Here is a 23,602-nt window from a genome sequence, read left to right as displayed (position 1 = left end):
CTGCAAGCTCCGCCTCCTGGGTTTATGCCATTCTCCTGCCTCAGCCTCCCGAGTAGCTGGGACTACAGGCGCCTGCCACCTCGCCCGGCTAGTTTTTTGTATTTTTTAGTAGAGACGGGGTTTCACCGTGTTAGCCAGGATGGTCTCCATCTTCTGACCTCGTGATCCGCCCGTCTCGGCCTCCCAAAGTGCTGGGATTACAGGCTTGAGCCACTGTGCCCGGCCACCTCTCTAGTATTTCTATTGTGAGGAATGAGAATCTGAGTTTTGTGTTACGTGTAATTAGGGCAGAAGGAGAGAAAATGTTTTGAAAGTGAGATCTCAGGGCTGTAAAGAGAGACTTGAGCTTTGCTAAGAAAACGAAAATACGTAAGTAATTTGGCACCAGAGTTTTGTTTCTTCCTAGCTTGGAGGCTGCAAACCCCAGCTTCTGATAATGGAATTTAACTTCTCCATTTCAGTCAGGTTTCTCCCCATCCTAACGAAAATGAATATCCCTTCCCTGGGCTGGGAGATTGAACACAATCTCCCTGTAAGTGATGATGGTATACCACGTGTATATTCACAAATCTTCTAGTTTAACTTCTAATGGAAAACCTAGAAAGATGTATAAATGGGGATCCCAAAGTAATCCCTCCCTCTTGATATTTTGTAAGCTAGTTATTAAGTGGTATTGACTTTGGGGAGTCACATACTCCTTTGGACTTTGTAAAATGAAAAACTAGATTTCTGCATTGACTATCATGATTCTGAGCATGTATATTTGTGGGAATATATACACATCTGTCAAAATTAACTCAAACATCTTTATGTAACCAGTTACATACTATTTCATTATACACATGAAATTAATCATTAATGTGGTTTAATCATTAATCTTTTTTACCTTCTGAAAAAACAAGCAGGGTAGTAAGAAAAGTTAAGTTCATATGGGTTTTTAAAAACATATCATAGAAGAATCCTGTGCTCCAAAGTCAGAGCAACCTGGATTTTAGCCATGTTAGATGCATAACTGAGTGCAAGTTACAATGGAAACAAGCTAGAGGAATTACCCAAAAAATGAGGACATATGCCTCTGTATGTAAAGTGCCTAGCACATCCTTATGAGATATTCATTAATAAATTTATCACCCTTTCTGTTTTACAGGACAAGTTAAATGCCTTCTGGAAAACTAATATTTAAAATGTTGGAAGATATTTAAAGTAGTTATGTAGCTGAGTAAATTACTAAGATATTAAACAGGAAAACATGAAAAGGACATGTAGGACAGTTTTATGTGAAAAACTTCTGTACTAATTATTTATCATGACTGGGTTTAAGGAGCTTTTAGCTTTTAATCATATTACATTTAGTTTTATACTGAAGTTTTTATGGTGAAAGATTCTAGAGAGATTATCCTATTGAGAAAGAAATAACCTATAATCAGGAATAACCTGAATAGTTTGAATCAAAGTTAATTCTATATGAGTTAATAATTTGTTTCCTAGTTGAGTAGCAGCATACACCCAATTGATACTCTTCTTTAGGTGACAAGATAAAGAAAAAAAAAGTTATGTACAAATAATCAGGTAATGCTACTTCTTAAAAAAATACAATCTATGCATGTAACAAAATGGCACTTGTAGCCCATAAATTTATACAAATAAAAAATTATAGGCCGGGCATGGTGGCTCACACCTGTAATCCCAGCACTTTGGGAGGCTGAGGTGAGTGGATCACCTGAGGTTAGGAGTTCGAGACCAGCTTGGCCAACATGGTAAAACCCCATCTCTACTAAAAATATAATTAGTTGGGTGTGGTGGCACGTGCCTGTAATCCCAGCTACCCGGGAGGCTGAGGCAGGAGAATCCCTTGAACCTGGGAAGTGGAGGCTGCAGTGAGCTGAGACTGGCACCACTGCACTCCAGCCTAGGCAACAGAGCGATACTTGGTCTCAAAAAACAAAACAAAATTATAATTCCAGGAAGTGCCTGTTCTTGGCTTCTGCCAGAGGTCACACTTTCCAGCCTGTGGAATGGCCAGACTACAGGCTGCAAAGAAAAAAAAAATACACACACACACGCACATCGAGAGAGTGACACAGAGAGAGAGAGAGGAAGACAAAGAATTCCAAAAGCTGTTTTAAAAACTAAATTTTCATTATATATGCCATTAAAAACCCATCTTTTTCAGTTTTGGTATAAGATTAATACAAAGTGAGTGACAGACCACATCATTAGTGATCACGATTTGTATAATGTAATTTATGCTTTTTACCTTCCATATAGTAAAATGCCTTTATTTAAAAAAGAAGAGGTACAGTACATTATACTTCCAATTAAATTTTTATATTTAAAAAAAGCCAATTTTTGGCTTAAAACTGAAAGGGTTTCATTTAATACCTGAATAACAAGGAAATTCACAATTAAGGCTGAAATACTGTTCATATTATTGTGTATTTCTAATCACGTTATTTTAAGCTTGTATATTTTAAACCATGGTAACAGAATTGTATAGGAATATATTGAAGGCATAACCTTATATTTATTGGACTTTTGGTTTAATTCTTTAGAACTTCAACATAGTATTAGGATATGAAACAGGATTATTGTTACTCTGATAAAAACAAGACTGAACTGAGTCCTTCACTGTATTTTTCTAAATAACTTACTTCTAATGAGTAAGTGTTCAATAGCATAAAGTTAGGAAATCTTTATGTTATTAAAATTTGAATTTTTCTTTCACTGTATCCCATTCTTTTGAATATATGTGTTTTAGGACATTTCCAGTTAAAATACAAGTTTAGATAATATCCTGACTACATTAAAAATAAGATCTTTAAGTAAACGTATTTCCAAATCATGTTGCCATCGTGCACTGAAGATAATTCTCCGAAGACTAAAAGCTCTGCTTGTTTAGAAAAGTCAATGATTAGTTCTTTATATGCAATTGAGGTTCTGTTTCTCTTCTAAACGTTCCTTTACTAATTTTTCCAAAGCGAAAAGATGCTCATCTGCTTCTTCTGGCACAAGGTTCCTAATAGAATTTGCAAGTTCAAAAAGATATTCTGTATTTCTTCCACTTGGACCAGCTGCATTAAAAATTTGTTCAGCAATGTCTTCCAGAGGTGCAGGACCAAGATAATTAGGATTATCACATGTTCCAATATATAGTAATACACTGAATGGTTTTGTTGTGGGATCTTTTGGATAAAAAATGACCGTTGTGGTTCTGTAGCCTCCTTTCTCTCTGAAGTCAAGGTATGCTTTTACTTCTTCTTCCTTTCCTACTGGCAATCTGTAAGCAACACCCCATACACATCCCTGTTGAAAAATGAATACAGTAGTATTTATAAGGCTAATTAAAATAAATGAAGATAGGTTGTGATTTAAGAAGTATCTCATATATTCTTTTCTGTTTGTTTTTGAGATGAAGTCTTGTCTGATGCCCAGGCTGTGGTGTAGTGGCACGATCTTGGCTCACTGCATCCTCAGCCTCCCGGGTTCAAGCAATTCTCCTGCCTCAGCCTCCCGAGTGCCTGGGATTACAGGAATGCACTACCATGCCCAGCTAATTTTGTATTTTTATTAGAGAAGGGGTTTTGTCATGTTGGCCAGGCTGGTCTCGAACTCCTGACCTCAAGTGATCTGCCTGCCTCGGCCTCCCAATGTGCTGGGATTACAGGCGTCAGCCACTATGCCTGGCCGTATCTTGTATATTCCTAAAAGTGGGCCGGGAGCCGTGGCTCACACCTGTAATACCAGCACTTTGGGGGCCTAGGCGGGTGGATCCCGAGGTCAGGAGTGCAAGACCAGCCTGGCCAAGATGGTGAAATCCCGTCTTTACTAAAAATACAAAAATTAGGTGCGGTGGCAGGCACTTGTAATCCCAGCTACTCGGGAAGCTGAGGCAGGAGGATGACTTGAACCTGGGTGGCAGAGGTGGCGGTGAGCTGAGATCGCGCCACTGAACTCCAGCCTGGGTACTGGAGTGAGACTGTCTCAAAAACAAACCAACCAACCAAAAAACAGTCGATACAGTTTTTCTTCATTTAAAGTACACAGAAGAACATACTAAACAATAAAGGAAATAAGTACTTTAAAATCTCCATTGTGAATAATTTCTTTGTATCATAGGCACAGCAAGATATTTTATCTTAAATTTTTTTTAAATTTGGTCTTTTTTTTATTATTTATTTATTTATTTATTTATTTAGTTTTTTGAGATGGAGTCTCGCTCTGTCACCCAGGCTGGAGTGCTGTGGCCAGATCTCAGCTCACTACAAGCTCCGCCTCCCGAGTTCAGGCCATTCTGCTGCCTCAGCCTCCCGAGTAGCTGGGACTACAGGCGCCGCCACCTCGCCCGGCCAGTTTTTTTGTAGTTTTTTTTTTTGGAGACGGAGTCTCGCTCTGTCGCCCAGGCTAGAGTGCAGTGGCCGGATCTCAGCTCACTGCAAGCTCCGCCTCCTGGGTTCACACCATTCTCCTGCCTCAGCCTCCTGAGTTGCTGGGACTACAGGCGCCCGCCACCTCGCCTGGCTAGTTTTTTGTATTTTTAGTAGAGACAGGGTTTCACCATGTTAGCCAGGATGGTCTCGAACTCCTGACCTCGTGATCCACCCGTCTCGGCCTCCCAAAGTGCTGGGATTACAGGCTTGAGCCACCGCACCCGGCTTTTTGTAGTTTTTAGTAGAGACGGGGTTTCACCGTGTTAGCCAGGATGGTCTCGATCTCCTGACCTCGTGATCCGCCCGTCTTGGCCTCCCAAAGTGCTGGGATTACAGGCTTGAGCCACCGCGCCCGGCCTGGCCTTTTTTTTAAATAATGGGACTGAAATGAAAAATACGAGGCTTTCACTTGGTTATTAAAAAATTCTAGAAACAAAGTGGCATTTGTTTATTAACTGTTTAATTAGGAGTTATTAGTTACTAGTTTGAAGGTCTTTTTTATAAATGCTTTTCATAGTATAAATTATGAAAGCATTTCCTAATCCACACCATTGTTTATCTGCCATTACTTAACTGCTTGATTTTTGTTTATTAAAGTTCTTTCCAAAGTTAAACATTTAATTTCACAATATAAAATTCTGAATCTGTACCCCAATAAAATGATTGACAATATTTAAGAAACTGAGGTTGTTGGTTAAGTAAAACTTTCTGGTGCTCCAAACCAGTTTTAAAATCACAGGTGCTACTGGGGTCTATTGGAGGGTGGAGGATGGGAGCAGGGAGAAGATCTAGAAAAATAACTAATCGATACTAGGCTTAATGTTAATACCTGGGTGATTAAATCATCTGTACAATAAACCCCCATGACACATGTTTACCTATGTAACAAACTTGCATATCCTGCACATGTACTTCTGAACTTAAAAAAAACAAAAACAAAACAGAACACACAAGTGCTATTGATACAATTAAGTAATAAAGAAAATAATTCCTCACTTAGATTTCTGCTGAAAATGAGACTCATAGCAAAAGTGAAGAGAGCTTTTGAGAGTTCCATTTAATTATTGGTGGTGGTCTGGCTGTCCGGGGGGTATTTCCATTAATGTCAAAGGGACCACAAAATTCTAATAAACTTGTTTTTTAAAAAAAACCCATGACCAGGTGCGGTGGCTCACGCCTGTAATCCCAGCACTTTGGGAGGATGAGGCGGGTGAATCATGAGGTCAGGAGATTGAGAGCATCCTGGCTAACATGGTGAAAACCTGTCTCTACTAAAAAGACAAAAAATTAGCCGGCGCGGTGGCAGGCACTTGTAGTCCCAGCTACTCAGGAGGCTGAGGCAGGAGAATGGCTGAACCCGGGAGGCGGAGCTTGCAGTGAGCCGAGATCGCGCCACTGCACTCCAGCCTGGGCGAGAGAGCGAGACTCCGTCTCAAACAATAACAACAACAAAAACCCCACAAAAACGAAAACTACATGCCATTTGTTTGTACATTGTTGTCTGCCTTGCACTCTGCATTCTAACTTTTCTTACTGGCCTCATTTTTCACAAACACGGAAAAAACCCACAAATACAGAGAAGAATTCTAAACTTAGGGTAGTTCAAATTGTCTGTAATGATTGTTAATCAAATTGAAACTGAGAAACATCTCAACATTTTATAAAATTAAAATTATACAAAAAGAATATTTATACCATACCGCAGGATCTTCAACAAGAGTCACAACTCTTCCAGGCTGTTTTGAAAAAGGTAAACAAATTTTTTTTCTGAATTAATAAAGTTCATTAAGTAGCTGAGTATTAGCAACATTTTTGACATGGAATATATGAACTATATTTGCTTATGAGAAGCACTATTTGTTAAAGCATAGTTATTTTTTATGATAAAGCTAAAGTGAATTAAGAGAACCTACCTCATCTAGAGACTGTGTTGGCCTTACTTCTAAAAGATTTCCATGAATTTATACATATTAGGTATATTATATTCACTTTGCATGGATATATTGGAAAACATACCAGTAACTAAAGGTCATCTAAAATGAAAGGCAAATGGAAGCAGTAATTATAAATATTCTCGTTTTTCCCTTAGGAACAAGCCCAGACTGGAGTGCAGTGGTGCAATCTCGGCTCACTGCAACCTCCAACTCCCGGGTTTAAGCGATTCTCTTACATCAGCCTCCCGAGTAGCTGGGATTACACATGCCCGCCACCATGCCCAGCTAATTTTTGTATTTTTAGTAGAGACAGGGGTTTCACCATGTTGGCCAGGTTGGTATGGAACTCCTGACCTTAAGTAATCCACCCGCCTTGGCCTCCCAAAGTGCTTGGATTACAGGCCTGAGCCACTGCGCCCGGCCTATAGTTTTATTAGAGAGAAAAAAAAAAATGACATAAAGGGTGTTTTCCTATATATAGGGAAGTGACTTTCAAACTTTTAGTGTAGATCAAAATGACCTAGAGGGCTTGACAAACACATTGTGAGGCCACACATTCAGAGTTTCTGATTCTGTAGGTCTGGAGCTGTCTAAGAATTTGCATTTTTAACAACTTCCCACTGATTTCAGAAATTGTTTTGGGGCTCATACTTTAAGAACCACTGTTTTTAAGTGCTAGAGATTGAGTGATTCACAATTCTGAGTTATGAAGGGTTCTTACCTTTCTGTATATGGTAATGGTGCTTCAAGATAGGCATTCCTTTTACATTCATAAATGAACTTTACTTTGCCCTACTGAAAGGTCAGTATTAGAACTGGCCTATTCGTTTAGTTCTTATATGGAACAATCACTTGTGTTCTAGGCAATTTTATTTTCCCATTTTGGTTTTAACACAGGTCAGTTAAGAATATTATGGAAACTTTCACTTTTTACTATTCAGCTTGAGGTTGAAATGATATATTATGAAGCCAAAACAAGTTTTATTTGTTTTCCCATTTCAAAGACTGATAAAACAATCTTTGTTTATAAATGGAAAGCCTTAGGGAAAGTTCAGACTTGGAATGTTCCATAATTTAAGGCACAAAGGTGACACATATCAGTGCCTGCAAGCTTTTTTTTTTTTTTTTTTAATAAAAGTTATCCACAGAGTACCAAAGGCTGTATGTATACTGATACCTTAACATCATTCGTGGGAATGTTGAGTCATAAGCCACCATTTTACCTACTTACGTGGCCAGTGTCTGGCACATAGTGAGCCTAAATCATACAGGCATTTGTGTCATCTTTGTTGCTATTTCCTTCTAGTCTTTATCTGTTCATATAGATAATTCGTAATCATGGAACACATGGGATTTTGGATTATGATTTCTCATTTAATTTTCCTGTTAGTCTTCTCATACATTTTAATAGTTGCATAATACTGTGTCATTGATGAACTATAAACACTCCTGTGTTCTTGGACATTTAGATTTCTGACTTGTTTTCTTTTTAAGATAATGCTACAATGAGGATACATATATTGGTGAGGGTCAAGTAGATATTGCCATATTATTTTCAATTTCAAAGTTAATTAGAAGTTATTTATGAATACCTACTGTGTGCTATGGAGAAGAGGAACTCTTGATTCTTGGTTCCAATAGCTTATATTGTCATTCTAGAATGCAAACTAACATATGAAATAAATAGAGCTTATGGACTAAGTATGGTATTAAGGTGCAGTGAGTCTTAGGTGATCAGAAATACCTTTTTTTTTTTAGCTCCTTTTTTTTGAGACAGAGTTTCACTCTTGTTGCTCAAGCTGGAGTGCAGTGGTGCGATCTCGGCTCACCTCAACCTCTGCCTCTTGGGTACAAGTAATTCTCCTGCCTCAGCCTCCAGAGTAGCTGGGACTACTGGCGTGCACCACCACGCCCAGCTAATTTTGTATTTTTAGTAGAGACGGGGTTTCTCCATGTTGGTCAGGCTGGTCTTGAACTCCTGACCTCAGGGGATCCACCTGCCTTGGCCTCCTAAAGTGCTGGGATTATAGGCAGGAACCACCGTGCCCGGCCCAGCTCCTTTCTCCTTTTAAAAAATCACGGACTGTTGTGTTGACTAGGCAATTTCTGATCATCAGTCTGTTCTGACAGCATACATATCTGAATGTGTTATGTAATACACTGTACGTTTTGGTCAAGACTAGAGTAATAAAGTATGTTGTTATAGCCATATACATAAATATTTAATATTTGGCCATTATAATTGGAGGCTGGGCTAAAGTTTTTCTCTTCAGAATGGCAATTTTAAATATTCGTATCAAAACTGACAACTCTCAAACTCCTGGCCTCAAGCAGTTCTCGTGGCTTAAACTTCCAAAGTGTTGAGATCACAGGCGTAGCCACTGGGCCCCGCCAAAACTGACAACTCAGAAGCCATTTTATTTAGCTTAATTCTTTAATGTCTTGAATATTGTTTTAGAACATTCTTGGAGATACTTTGGCCATGACATTTCTGTTGTTCTATAAATGTGCATTTACCTTAAGCCATTTGCCTCTTTTCAGGTCATTGTGTCCAATGTCCCAATAGGCCAGTATAGTCTACTTAAAAGCCAAATTCTTAATTGACCAACTGTAGTTGAGATAGAATGGTTTCTAACCCAGCTTCTTTTCGTGGTTTTAATCCCGTGTCTCTTTTATGAGCAGGTGCAAACTACTTTAGAGCCTTGATCTTTTCCCCTTTCCATTGACCAATTTCCAAATTATTACTTACCTCAGTCCTTTTTTTTTTTTTTTTTTTTTTTTTTTTTTGAGACGGTGTCTTGCTCTGTCGCCGGGGCTGGAGTGCAGTGGCCGTATCTCAGCTCACTGCAAGCTCCGCCTCCCGGGTTTACGCCATTCTCCTGCCTCAGCCTCCCGAGTAACTGGGACTACAGGCGCCTGCCACCTCGCCCGGCTAGTGTTTTGTATTTTTAGTAGAGACGGGGTTTCACCGTGTTAGCCAGGATGGTCTTGATCTGACCTTGTGATCCGCCCGTCTCAGCCTCCCAAAGTGCTGGGATTACAGGCTTGAACTTAACTCAGTCTAGTTTTCTTTATGGGTTAGTAGTTTTGTAGCCAGTACAAAGCTGATTTGCATAAGCAATGAGCTGCTGCTAATTCTCTATACATATATTAATGCCTTTGTATGACCGACTGAAAAGTGGATCAAAGAACTTACATTTCACATTATGAGAAGCATCAAGAAAGTAACATTAAAATAATGCTGGATATAGTAATGAGTTTGGTACTGTGTTACTCATATAACCAGAACTTCATTTAACTTCGCTAGTACCTGAAAACCAAAGTGAGTTCCTCGATAACTACAGAAAATTTCGGAAACTCGTTCTGCAATCCTAGGTGTCAGAAAATAAAACTTTTGAAAGATGTAAAGAAATCCTATAAGTAACATGCACGTTTAATCGCAAACCCATGAAAGTCGGCTAGAACGCAGAAATGCTAACAAGTTTTATTGCTAAAAAGCTGAATTTGCAACTTGATTTTACTATTTCAACTATGTAGTGACATGAAAATTCATCTTCCCGCCAGTGGGATTTTTTTTCCCTTCTCCGCACTCAGCCTGGCGCGAGCTCGTGTGCCTGTGCCCGCGCTTCTCGCCGCCTCTAGAAACTAACCACCGGCATCTTAAGCAGCCTCCGAAGGAGTGCCCGGTCTGGGTTAGAGATGGCGGGCAGGTGGCAGGGAAAAGCTACAGAAATAAGTGTTACCCCAAGCCATGTGCTTGGCCCCCATGAAGCGCTAAGGTGTGGTTCCCTAGAGTGTGGGTGCTGTGTGTGGAGTTGGGGAGCGGGGGTGCGGGGGCAGTAAGTGTGGGGAGCTGGCCGGCGCCTCACCTTGCCGGGGACCCCGCGGTGGTCCGTGCTGCCCTGCCAGAAGCGCCTGCTGTAGTTTGTGATGTATCCGACCAGCTTGTCCTGATAGGGGAAATCCACCTTCCAGATCAGGGACCCGTAACCAAAAACCCACATCTTTTCGCGGCTCCTTTGCCACGGCGACGGTGAACCCTAGCTGTCGCCGAGCCGCGGGAGACTGCAGCCTCCGGTAAGCGAGTAACCGGCTGCGCGGGGCGCAGGCGCGATGGCCACTTGGGGCGCAAAGCGCACTGGGAGTTTGGATCCAGAAAGGTTTTCCGAGTGAGTCTCAGTCAGCTTTATTTTATTTCCTTGATTAGGGAGTCAAGCGGCATTAACCTTCGGTGTAGTAAGCAACGGATTCTTTTGCAGCCTCCGTAAATCACCCTAACCTACCTTTAGTGTGCGTGTGCAGAAAACTACAACACCCACAATGCTTTTTGGAGCTATTTGGCTCTGAAATTGGAACTGGACTTATTTCTAACGGGGGCGAGGAAGGAGAAAAGGGCAGGAGTCGTCGCTCGTAGTGTGGAGATACGGAGGCGGTGTACCAGCACCGCAGGCAGCACCTAGAAACACGTTTTGTTCTGCTTTGGAAATTAGATTTTTGCCTATATAACAGCAGCCGGAGGAATGTAATCCATATATGATTTTATGTCCTCAAAAGCATGTCTTTTGCCTTTCAAATAAAAGCAGGAAGTTTACAATAGAAGTTTACGCCTGTGAAAGAGTATGTGTCATTTCAATGGGAATTGTTTATGTATTTACATTTTACACAAATTTATTCATCTTTAGTATTATCAGTGGCTTGTTCACAAAAGAGCAGGCAGATGTTCTTAACTTGGGGCCCCTGTCAAGGCTTTGGAAACGAGCTGGGGAACCTGCTGAATTTGTGTACAAAATTTGGGGTGTACACTTTTCTGAGGGGAGACTACAGCTTTCTTGAGTTTCTCCAAGGCGTCAGGGATCCTAAAATTTTTTGAAGATCTGCTCGTTAGAGCTCTTGCTGCAAAATATTGTTTAGGAAACTCGCTTGTACTATCATGGCTGTGTCTCTGTATGTGAAAACAGAAGCCTTAGCAAGCGATTGTTCTTTCTTGAAGATTTTTATACTATGGTCTTGAATGCTAAAACACTCAGATTCAAGGGGTATTATTTCTTTTCTTATAAAGAAATCAGCAGGAAGCTGCTACCAAACAAACAAACAAACAAACGAAAAACAAGTCTTTTCCTATTTTCTCTAAGTTGTAGTTTCAAATTGCCTGACATGTTTGCTAACCCCTCTTTTCTGAAAAATTTCAAATATACAGAAAACTTAGATAAAAAGAGTGTAATGACCAATACGTTTCATCTAGATCCAATAATTACCATTTTGCACAGTTGCTTTACTTCCTTTTTACTCTATACTTTTAAATGGAAAACATTTGAAGTAAGTTGCATGTGTTATGACATTTTACTGCCACATACTCTACATGTGTCTTATAAGAATAAGGACATTCATCCTAGAACAAGTTCCCTAAAAAAAAGAATAAGGACATTTTCCTAATAACTGTAATGCCATTATCACATCTATGAAAATTAACAATAGTTATGTAATCAAATATGTATTCCATATCCAAACTGCTTCATAGAGTCACTAACAAGAAATTGTGTCTTTGAGAGAGTCACGTGAGAGCTATACTGGACTCTGACTGGAGGGGAACTTGAAGTGAGCATTGGAGGGAGATGATGATGTGGGCAAGAACTCTGTTAAGAACTTTCTGGGCTATGTAGGAAAGTGGGGCTCATCTCTTTATGGTGTTCTTTTTTTTTTTTTGAGACAGAGTCTCGCTGTGTAGCCCAGGCTGGAGTGCTGTGGCCGGATCTCAGCTCACTGCAAGCTCCGCCTCCCGGGTTCACGCCATTCTCCTGCCTCAGCCTCCCGGGTAGCTGGGACTACAGGCGCCGCCACCTCGCCCGGCTAGATTTTTGTAGTTTTTAGTTGAGACAGGGTTTCACCGTGTTAGCCAGGATGGTCTCGATCTCCTGACCTCGTGATCCGCCCGTCTCGGCCTCCCAGAGTGCTGGGATTACAGGCTTGAGCCACCGCGCCCGGCCTCTTTATGGTGTTCTCTGTTGGTTTCAATATGCTCAGTCAGTAGGACTATTTGGTCAAGTGTAGAGAACCTGTGTTTAACCTCTTCTAGAAGGGACCAGCAGGTGCAGGAAGACTAGAATGACACCTATCTTTCACTGCTTTTCTGGACTTTTTGGGTTTAATTGTTTCCTATAGAGGGCTATATATTGAGACTGAACGTTGCTGGTAGTTGAATGGTCATCTCTGCATAATGTAGTGTACACTGGGGATTAAGTAGAGGTGCTCTCATTAATGGAGCACCTAAGAGTACATTGTGGTGGGGTATGAACAGGAGCAGAAGCCTGCTGCATTTCCAGAGAAGGAAAGATAGAACACTTAAAAGTCCCTTCATGTTTTTAGTAGGAACATTCCAAGGAATTCAAACCTCCCAAACAGAGAAACTTCCTGGTTTAGGCACCAGCAGAGACTGTGGCATGGTAGTCACTTTCTGTATTGTGGGCCCTTCTTCAGCAGTCATGTGAGAGATACTAGACAGGCCCACCGTGATCTGCTAACCTCTAGGAGTGAAGTGTTGTTTTATTGACTATAGTATTATCCTTCTACCTTGTTTTGTAGACTGCTCAAACAAATGGATTTTACAGAGGCTTATGCGGACACGTGCTCTACGGTTGGACTTGCTGCCAGGGAAGGCAATGTTAAAGCCTTAAAGAAGCTGCTTAAAAAGGGCCGAAGTGTCGATGTTGCTGATAACAGGGGATGGATGCCAATTCATGAAGCAGCTTATCACAACTCTGTAGAATGTTTGCAGATGTTAATTAATGCAGGTAAAGTAAATTGAAGGTATGGAGGCTTTGCTTACAAGCTGGGTTAATAAAACATAATAAAAATTATAATACCTAACTTATTAACAGCAATATTTGTTTCCCTTTCTATAGTCATAAAATAACTGCCTGAATTTATTTATTAAGGATAGTAAGATTACTTGCCTTGGATTCAATTAGTATGATATTCTAGTTGGACATTTTATGTGTAAGTGCCTCTGTCTGGCCTCTTTTTATTGACCGAGCTAGGTGACGTGGGAGAAGTAGCCTGCTGTTTGAATTTAAGCATTTGGCAGTTACTGGTCATGTTTATTCTTTCTTCCTTTACCAAACAGAAAGAGCAATTCTACTGAAATTGAGGATGTGTTTTGATTGAATTAGTCTTTTTCTTTTTAAACACTTTTTAATACTTTTGGGAATCTTTACAACTACTTAGCATGAGTATTTACAGCACAGAAATAAGCCAGTGCTATAAACTGGGTTTTTTTCTTCCTGGACAGCTAGTTGTTAAATGTTAACCAGCACGCTACTGAGTGAAGGGGACTGACTAAAGGCGAGATTCTGACATTTAGTAGAGAGGGGGTAGGAAGAAAACAGATGGTGGATTGAGCATTGCTTTGTAATAGTCATTGTGCCACATGCTCAAGTTTATCTTCTTTATCTAATATTTATAAAAGTGGTGTTAGAGGCAGTATTCTCCTCATTTTATTGGTGAAAAGACCAAGGCTCAGAGAAGCTGACTTGTAAAAGGTTACATAATAAACTAGGGTATTTGATTTGAACCCATTTCTCTGACTCTGAAGCCCTTTTTTTCTCTCATACCATACTTCTAACATTTAATTGAATGAATTTATAGCATTCAGTTAAACTGAGGTTGACTATAATACTCTGCATTGTAACACTCAGAGAACCATTTACATTTCATTGATCATGGAAATTCAGACCCTCTTCCCTGCATACTTATCATCACCAGGTATAGGTGCTTAAAATATAGACTTCTGGGTCCATAGCTCATCAGAACTACTAATTTGTTACCTCCTGGACAGGAAAGGAAATAATCTTTACATTGTTTTTGGTAGTGGTAGGTGGTTTTTTTTTTTTTTGTCTTAACAGCTAAGAGATGGTAAGGCTAAACTCCCTAAATCGTACTGCAGGAAATTTGTCATGATTGTTTTTAAAACCACATGTTCAAGTGTCTAGTGTCTATTATAGTTGAGTTTTTGAAGATACTGGAAAAATAGATGTTATTCCTCTAATTTCAAATGCTTAAAATATGTTTTCAGAATCTGTTTGAAATTAACTATAAAGCTTGAGTTCCTAGACTATTTGTAGTAACAAAGACATGAGTTTGAATATCCTTTTCTAGGCAAAAAGCTCATTTCCAATAAACTCTTACGTCTCTTCTTCATATCGGAATAGCATAGTTTATGTTACAGATTTTTTTCCTTTATCTGCTGAGCAAACTTGGGCATGCTTTTAGCTAAAGGGATTTGAACTCGCTGTTAAATTCATCTCTACAGTTGTCCCTCTGTATCCACAGGGAATTGGTTCCAAAATATCCACGGACACCAAAATTCATGGATGCTCCTCAAGTTCTGCAGTCTGTCCTGAAGATAGAAAAATGTCTTATACGCAGATACAGAAAGTCAGCCGTTTGCATCTGTGGGTTCCACATCCCACAGATGCTATTATCTTCCATCCCAGTTGGTCGAATCTGCAGGTGCAGAACCCATGGATACAGAGGCCAACAGTATTTCCTTTTTTTCTGAGATGGAGTCTTGCTCTGTCGCCCAGGTGGGAGTGCAGTGGTGCGATCTCAGCTCACTGCCACCTCCACCTCCCAAGTTCAAGCGGTTCTCCTGCCTCGGCCTCCCAAGTAGCTGGGACTACAGGTGCACACCACCAATGCCTGGCTAACTCTCTCACTTTGTTGCCCAGGCTGGTCTCAAACTCTTGGCTCAAGTAATCCTCCTGCCTCAGCTTCCCAAAGTGCTGGGATTACAGGTGTGATGCACCACACCTGCTGTCTTTTGTTACATAATTTTCATACCTCCCTAATGGCTTCCTGATGTTTGACAGGTGTTCTCTCGGAAGTTAGGAATTCCCTTTCTCTCCGTATATTGTTGCGTGGGCGTGGAGGACTAGGTAAGCATACTTTCAGTCTGTATATATATTTACCCTTTTTCCTCCCCTCCTAATTCTAGTGTATAATGGTGCCTGTTTTTGCTAGGATGTCTCCTCCCTAATAAAGAAGTGGGGCTTTCAGGCATAATTAGAAAGGCATGTGAAAAGAGTAAAGTTAGCCAGTCACAACTTAGTGGCTGGCAGAAGTATCTAGTGACTGACTGTCCTAGGACCCCTTGAATAGTGACAGATCTGGAGGACAGTTGTCCGGGACAAGAGAGTAAGACTGAGAAGGCCGCACCAGTGTCCAGGACAGTTAACCTCGTGGCCCTCAATGATCAAGCGTACCTGGGGCTATGTGAGGGTGATGGCATGGGCTGGTGCTTGCCCCGGGCACCCTCAGTCCTGCTGCTGGATCATCTGGTTAGTGGCTTCTGACTCAGAGGACCTTCGTCCCCTGGGGCAGTGGGCCTTCTAGTGATTCCCTTGACAAAAGTGGCATGGACGAGGGGGCGGCTTATTTCTATTGGGACAATCTTTTAAAGTGTCTTTGTAGACCGCACTGGAAGCAATCCCCATTAGGCATTCAATTTGCCCAGACTTTCCCTGTACCAGAGACTCCAAAGTCCACTTGCCTGAGGGCCATGACTAAAATGGTAGCCTTTTTCTTATGCTGTTTATCCCCTTCTGACTACTCCTCCTAATCTGTATTATAAAAAAACTGAGGTTGCCAAGTTCAATAGGGTTTCTAAGTTTTGCTTCGGGCCTAAGGCGGACTTTTGAAGTTTTCTTCTAATGTCTGCAGTTGATTGAGTGATTAAACTTATCCTTTAAGATTAGTTGACCTTCAATAGAGTCAGGCGACAGGGAGGTATGTTTCTCAGTGCCTCCCTTAGTCTCTTCAGAAAGGCAGTAGGATTTTCTTCCTTTCCCTGTCTTATAGTGGACATCATTGAACAATTCATAGGCTTCTTCCTACTTTTCCTTAGCCTTCTAGCATGCGGCACCAATCTCCATATTCTGATTCTGCATCCCAGTGAGGGTCTACACTGGGAACTGCCTGCTGGCCTGTGGGGAATTGTTCTCTTTCCTCTGTTGTCATCCTGTTGTTGACCTGACTGAGATATCAGAGATTAGATGATGTCCGCCCACATTGGTGAGGGCGGGTCTTGTTTATTCAGTCCACTGATTCAGATGGTAATGTCTTCCTGAAATGTCTTCACGGATATACCCAGAAATGTTTTAGCAGCCATCTAGGCATCCCTTAACCCAGTCAAGTTGACATGTAAAATTAACCATCACCATGCCAAGTTAAAATATTGATAGATCCTGCTAAATTGTATGCTATGTTAATCAGGATTCTTTCAGTAGTGAGTGAAAGAAACCTAGTTCAAACTAGCTTAAGCAAAGAAAGGGAATATAGTAGCTCAAGTAAATGTAAATCTGAATGATAGGTCTCTTCAGCGATTGCTGGATTCTGCTGTTAGAATGTTATCATTAGACAGGCAGGATTTCCCTTTGGAAGTTCTAGACTTACCTTATTTATTTTTTTAATTAAAAAAAATTTTTTTTAAAGAGATGGGGTCTTACTCTGTTGTCTAAGCTGGGGTGCAGTGGTGTGATCATGGCTCACTGCAGCCTCCAACTCTTGGGCTCAAGTGAGCTTCCCATCTCAGTCTCTGGGATAAATGGGACCACAGACACATGCCATCACATCAGGCTAATTTTTTATTTTTTATATTTTGTACAAATGGGAGGTCTTGCTATGTTGTCCAGGTTGGTCTCGAACTCCTGGCCTCAAATGATACTCCTTCCTTGGCCTCCCAGAGTGCTGGGATTACAGGCATGAGCCACTGCATTAGGCCTTACCTTATCTGTAAAGAGCTCTTTATGTATTCTGGATATTAATCCTTTGGTGTTATATGTGTTTCAGGTATTTTCTCTTCACTTTTCTTATGGTATCTACTTTCTTTGTAATACCTTGCAACCTCTTCCTCTTCACTGACTTCTTTCATGCATTTTGTGTGCATTATGAAGTCTCTCCTGAGGGTTATCTGAGAAGTTTTCATATAATAAAATTCCTTGTATTGTGGAAATCATTTTATATCTAACTTTATAATTCCTAAATAAAATATAGTAAGATGATATAAATTGTGTAAATGGTGTGGTGATATAATCTTGACATTTATTACACTTGTGATTGGCATGTAGTAAATTTGTCATCAAATTCTGGCTCAGCTGTTAAGAAAGATTCTAATCTTAATACTTAACCTATCTCCTCTACTGAAAACCTTGTGGTTTTACTTTCCCTGTTAGAGTTTGCAGAAAACGAGAATAATGGTCTACCACCCATCACTACCACTTTTATAAGAAGTAATAGGCAAGTTTATTTATTCATAAGTAAAAAGACACTTTATGTCAGCAAACATAGGGTGTGGCTTCATTGGCAGTGTTTGGGCCAACTCTTTTCATTGCTACACAGGCGTCAGTGGCTGGCGTTGGTTCAGCTGCGGTGACTCTAATTCTCCAAGTAGTCCCAGGAAAGAACTCACAAGTTGTGAAAGACCTGAAGTGCTCATTGTGTTTGTCCGTTAAGAATGTGTTTAATACCCATACCATTTAAAGTTGCAGTAAGTAGATGAGAAGGAGAAATCACCTTGCCTTCCTTTTAGGGTAAAGAGAGATTAAAGCATTAAAAACAGTGAGTAGGATGAGCCATTTCTTTTTCAGGAAACTCCCCTGTAGAGAAGGGAAGAGAGTGAGAAGGTGGTGATTGATGGTCCAGTACAAGGTAGATAAGATCCCTTTGCTAAAGCTCATGTATCAGTTTAAGGAAAGCAGTTTATCTTTGGAACTTTCAAAACTAATTTATAGTGGGTGCTGAAAACTTTCTTAAAATGGTACTTTGGAGACTTTACTACATTCGTAACAACTTTGACAGTACTTAAATTTCATATCTGTCTGCATTTGTATTTTACAAAAATTCAGACTATATGCCTAATTGTATTGAACCCCATTGAGAGTTGGTCCAGCTAATTTATCCTTGTTTGACTGTTACGGAACCTGAGCCTCAGAGAGATTTAAGTAATTGGCCCAAAGTGTAACCCATATTATTTCTGGCAGAGTCAAAATTGCAGCCTAAATCCAACTTCAAATGTTACCTTCCTGGTCCAGTGATTTTAAAGTTAATATCTTTTTTTTCTATAGGTAAAGTATTTCAGGATCTCAAATTAGTAGTAAATTGACTTCAGTATTTCTCACCTGTGTGAGAAGTGCCTTTTGTTTTCTTTACTTCATAGATAATCACACAGGAGATTTTATTTCCTTTTCCTAAGATGAGTGTGTATGCAAGTCACTAAAGGTGGCTTGCATTCAAGAAGTGAGAATTAAACTCTACTTCCTTGATGGAGGAGTCTTTACATAAATTATTTGGAATTCTTCTATATTGGAGATTTATCTCTTCTCTCCCATTAATTTATATATTTAGTCATTTATATCTGCATGGACTCATTATTACTTATTTTATACCTGTACTTTAGGTTACAATCCAATACAAAGTAATTTATTTTGTTGCTCATATTGTTTTGGTCATAGGATGCCCTTTCAGAGTGGCTCCTGTGTCTCTTTTGCATGCCCCCATTGTTTGTTTTTTGAGCACTTTATACTTTTTGGACCTGTGGTATACTCCAAACTCTTTGTATGTTTCCCACCTCAGCCCTGGGATCAGCCATTTTCATAAGAGCGCTGGTTTCTTTTATGGGAGAATGATATTGGAAACCAAGATCTGAGGCCAGGCATGGTAGCTCACATCTGTAATCACAGCACAGTGGGAGGCTGAGTTGGGCGGATTACCTGAGGCCAGGAGTTTGAGACCAGCCTGGCCAACATAGCAAAAACACGTCTCTACGAAAAAAATACAAAAAATTACCCGGCTGTGGTGGCACTCCTGTAATTCCGGCTACTCGGAAGGCTGAAGCAGCAGAATCACTTGAATCCGGGAGGTGGAGGTTGCAGTGAGCCAAGATCGCACCACCGCACTCCATCCTGGGCAATAAGAGTGAAACTCCATCTCAAAAAAAAAAGGCGGGGGAGGGGAGAGGAGCAAGATCTGAGGATTGGGTGTGCTTGTTGCTACTGAACTGTCATGATTTTAAGCTAAACATGAATTCATACTGATGTCTGGACTCTAATCCAGAACCACATGGATTGTCATTGATTTTAAGCTAAACACGAATTCGTACTGATGTCTGGACTCTAATCCAGAACCACATGGTTCATTCTAGCCTTCCCTCTTTCTTTAACTGTAAGGTTCCTCTACAACAGTAAGAAACCTGGCTCGCAGATCTGCCATCTGTTTATTTATTTGTTTGTTCTTCGTATTCACGTAGAGTGGTTTCAGAATTGTTAATCTCTACTCCTAGAAACAACTTTACCACCTAGACTATAGTGTTTATTGCAGTTCTTTTTGTCTTTAGTCTTACAGTTTTCAGTCATAGCATCATTTATCAAAGTTATATAGACTAGCATCTTTTTTCTCTATCTCTCAGTGTGGTTATGACATATATTTGTATTCCAATTAGATTCTTTTGTCACAGTCTGCATTCTATTCTAGGATCCCGCTTCCTTTTACCTCCTGGTTGATTTTTTTTTTTTTATGTTGCATACATTAAAGTTCACTCTTTCTGCTGTAAGGCATAATAAATGGCCAGGATTAAACTTTATCTCTTTTTTTCCTTTGTAAGTGGAGGAGAACATCTTCTCTTCTTTATAAGAGAAAGTTCCTTGGCCTCTGTAATATAACACTGGTCTACGTCTTCTACCTTTTAGCGATCATCTTTCTTAGTCTCTTATTGCATCTGTTGATTCCTTTACCTGATGGGTACCTTCCTTTCTGCATTTGTACCAGGAGCACATTACTTTACTTTTTCTCACTTTAAGACATGGTTTAATATATAGTAAGTCTAGGCATGTTTCAATGCTTGTCTTGTTCATTTTTCTAAATTCTTTGTTACTCTTACCTGCCCTACTGATAGAGGAGACAGCCAAATGCTGCCCAGGTCATTGTGCACAGGGAACTTTCCTGAACATGCCCATGGGGGTGAAAAATTCCGTCCCTTAATACGTGCACAGAAGGGAAATAAATCAATGTGGAGTGGCTCAGAATAAGGGGCTGCCTGTGCACTGGAAGAATGGAGTGAAGCCACCAGGAATTCTCACCTTTTGCGAGGGGAGGAGCCTGGTCTCTTCAGCTCGTGTGTGGTGGTCTGGAATTCAGTCTGTGGAATGGGAACCTGTTGGCAGAACCCCCTTTGTTAGCTGAGAGCTTTCTTTTAATAAATTCCACTCTCCTCACCTTTCAGTGTGTCTACATGCCTGATTTTTCCTGGTGGTGACATAAGAACCTGGATTTTAGCTGAACTAAGGAGCAAAAAATCCTGCATCACTACCTTAGCCTTATCAACTTGAGTTGCTTTATCAAGTGTGAAACAAGCAAACAGCTCTACTGGCATTTTTATTAGAATTGTATTAACTTTATTAATTATTTTGGGAAGACTCAGCATCTTTTTTTTTTTTTTTTTTGAGACGGAGTCTCACTGTGTCGCCCAGGCTGGAGTGCAGGGGCGCGATCTCAGGTCACTGCAAGCTCCGCCTCCTGGGTTCACGCCATTCTCCCGCCTCAGCCTCCGAGTAGCTGGGACTACAGGCGCCCGCCACCACGCCCGGCTAGTTTTTTGTATTTTTAGTAGAGACGGGGTTTCACCATGTTAGCCAGGATGGTCTTGATCTCCTGACCTCGTGATCCACCCGCCTCGGCCTCCCAAAGTGCTGGGATTACAGGCTTGAGCCACCGCGCCCGGCCTTCAGCGTCTTTATAATATTGAAATTTCCCAGTTAGGAGCCAATCTACCAATGTCAATTATCTATATATATCTTTGTGTTCCTAGGTTTTCATGTCGTTTGTATTCACAAAACTCTCAGGTTAATACATGAAATAAGGGTCGTGTCTGACTAATCTCTGACTAATCTCAATAGACTACTTTGAATAAGAGTCAACTTCTGACTAATGTCTGAAACCCTGTTTCTGTGATACGCCCTTTTAATAATGACTGCCTTATCTTGCCATTTAGTTGTGCATCTGTAAAGTTTGAGACTATTTTCTTTGAATATATGTACTTAGAAGCTGTTACTGTGATATTATGGCTTAATCTACTTGTTTCATCAGTGAGTTACAATGACAAGAATTACTTAAAATAGATGACCAGTTAGGAGCATTCATTTCAATTCTGACACTTCAAGAAAATGTTTTTAAAAGTTTTTTTTTTTTAAATTTTCTGTTTAGTTTATTCCAACTATCAGAAATGTCTTCACCATTCACTTTAGAGCCCATCCTTCTATAATGGGCAGTTGCAGTGTTACCAGAACCTTGGCTTTTTCATAACAAGTATATTTCAGAAACTTGAACTCATAAATTCCTTATTATATGTCACTGTTTGGTTGTGTTGGAGTGCATTTTATTCTTTTAGAACTGCAGTTTTCATTAACTATTAGACCATAGTCTTAAGTTAGAAAAGGAGTATTTAAAACTGCCTGATGGTATTAGTTGAGTACAAGGAAGTAATGCTAGAGATCAGACCATTTCCTTTATGGAAATTTAAAAATAAAAAAATAAAATTGATTAATATTTTGATAAATTCTGTTTAAGCAAATCTTTAGTGCTGCATCCTCCCCAGATTATTGCTTTTGTGTTACCTTTCAATTTCTGCCACTCCTTTTCCCGTACTCACCAAAAATTAGAGAAGAGAAAATGAGAGTGAGTGGGCAGGATTTGTGTATTAAGAATACCAAAGAGCTGTCCACATTGGGATCTCTGTAGAACTTTTTCTTGATTTGCTAGAGTTTTAAATGGTGAAACCTGTCATTTATAAATTACTGACATTTTAATAGTTCATTAAATTAGTCTTGGAATCTTTGCTTTTTAAAACCAGGAAATAGAAGTAATATCTTCTAGTTGATGGGCTTTGATTCTTCCGTAGATTCATCTGAAAACTACATTAAGATGAAGACCTTTGAAGGTTTCTGTGCTTTACATCTCGCTGCAAGTCAAGGACATTGGAAAATCGTACAGATTCTTTTAGAAGCTGGGGCAGATCCGAATGCAACTACTTTAGAAGAAACGACACCATTGTTTTTAGGTAAGTGTGCTATTTGTGGTACCATTGCAATTTTTCATCATTTTTTTGTTAAACTAAGCTCAATTTTTCCTTCAGCTGTTGTAATTATAGTATGTTCTTTTGGCAACTATTATACCACTACTTCTTTGATTTTGAAACTGAAAAGATATTTTTAAAGGTTTTGCTCTTATATTCTATTCTTGGATGGTAGCTTCTGGGACTTTGTTTATTTAAAGGTGCAAAATCTGTTTTGAATTGTAGGCACCATCATTGTTCTCAGTGTAGTTCTGAAGGCCAGACATCACTGAAATAGTAGCAATAGTTGCAAGGTTACCTGTGACTGTTTTATGTTTGCTTTTGCCTTTTCTTAGCATTAAAAAATTAAGAAGCTTTTATGGAAGAAATCACCAGCTAATACTTTAATGCCAGTTAATGTGTTGCCTGTATGGATCACTGTTCACACCTCTTCCATTAAAGACTGTTTTTTAATTCCTTAAGGATGACAGCCAAATTCTAAATGGCTTTCTTCCAATAACTATCTTTTTTCTCCTTTTCCTCCTTTCTTCTATTCGATTCTATTTGTCTTCAGGGACATCATGTCCCATGAAGTTTAGTGGAACATGAGAAAATTGAGTCAGTGAAATGTTTGGAATAGAATCAGTGCATCTGGACTGTAGTTTTGGTCCTGCCACATGTAATTTGTATATTTATTTATTTACTGCATGTTTCAGTGTCCTCACTTATGGAATGTGAGTAATAGTACCTATCTGGTCTGGATGAGAATAAAATGAGTTGTCTATGAAAGTACTTTTTTTCTTGTGGACTTAAAAATATTATTTAAATTTATGTACTTTAGTAAAATTCATTCTTTTTGATATAATAGTTCTGTGAGTTTTGATGTATTCATAAAATTCTGTAATGACAACAATCGAAATACAGAACCATTCCATAACTCCTCAAAATTCCATCATGCTGCCAATTTTTGATCAATATTTTCCTCCCTCCCCCGGCTCCACCCCTGACAGCAACTGATCTGTTCCTATCCCTGTAGTTTGCATTTTGCTGAATGTCAGAGACATATAACATATATATATATATATACACACACACACACTGTCTTGTTTTTTCTAAGACCAGCCCAGCGGGCGCAAAAGAACCAG

At 39.8% G+C, this 23,602-nt stretch overlaps 2 protein-coding genes across 7 annotated transcripts in view; one reads left to right on the top strand and one right to left on the bottom strand.

Moving 5' to 3' along the window:
- Positions 1-23,602, top strand: part of ASB3 (ankyrin repeat and SOCS box containing 3) — a 118,465-nt gene that overhangs the window by 13,262 nt on the left and 81,601 nt on the right. For 2 of the 4 annotated variants that reach the window (XM_023190186.3, XM_023190185.2), the window contains exons 2-4: positions 12,941-13,149; positions 15,226-15,291; positions 22,305-22,463. In XM_023190186.3, the coding sequence (XP_023045954.1) occupies positions 12,954-13,149; positions 15,226-15,291; positions 22,305-22,463 (421 nt within the window). In that variant the 5' untranslated portion in view covers positions 12,941-12,953. The remainder of the gene's footprint in view (positions 1-12,940; positions 13,150-15,225; positions 15,292-22,304; positions 22,464-23,602) is intronic. The other 2 variants (XM_023190188.3, XM_023190189.3) reach the window with 1 other exon arrangement.
- Positions 2,259-10,469, bottom strand: CHAC2 (ChaC cation transport regulator homolog 2). 3 transcript variants are annotated; one of them, XM_023190194.2, is made up of 3 exons: positions 10,231-10,469; positions 6,128-6,163; positions 2,259-3,303 (listed from the first exon to the last, which is right to left on the bottom strand). In XM_023190194.2, exons 1-3 carry the CDS (start codon positions 10,363-10,365, stop codon positions 2,920-2,922), a joined length of 555 nt encoding a protein of 184 aa, XP_023045962.1. In that variant the 5' UTR covers positions 10,366-10,469; the 3' UTR covers positions 2,259-2,919. The 3 variants fall into 3 exon arrangements, with proteins under 3 accessions (XP_023045962.1, XP_023045964.1, XP_023045963.1); XM_023190196.1 differs by having other exon boundaries at positions 6,123-6,163; positions 10,231-10,396; XM_023190195.2 differs by lacking the exon at positions 6,128-6,163 and having other exon boundaries at positions 10,231-10,448.

The sequence above is a fragment of the Piliocolobus tephrosceles genome, chromosome 15 (genome assembly GCF_002776525.5).
Source record: "Piliocolobus tephrosceles isolate RC106 chromosome 15, ASM277652v3, whole genome shotgun sequence".
In the NCBI taxonomy this organism is placed as follows: domain Eukaryota; kingdom Metazoa; phylum Chordata; class Mammalia; order Primates; family Cercopithecidae; genus Piliocolobus; species Piliocolobus tephrosceles.
The sequence above is the reverse complement of the archived record's forward strand: the minus strand, read 5'-3'. Positions and strand labels throughout refer to the sequence as shown.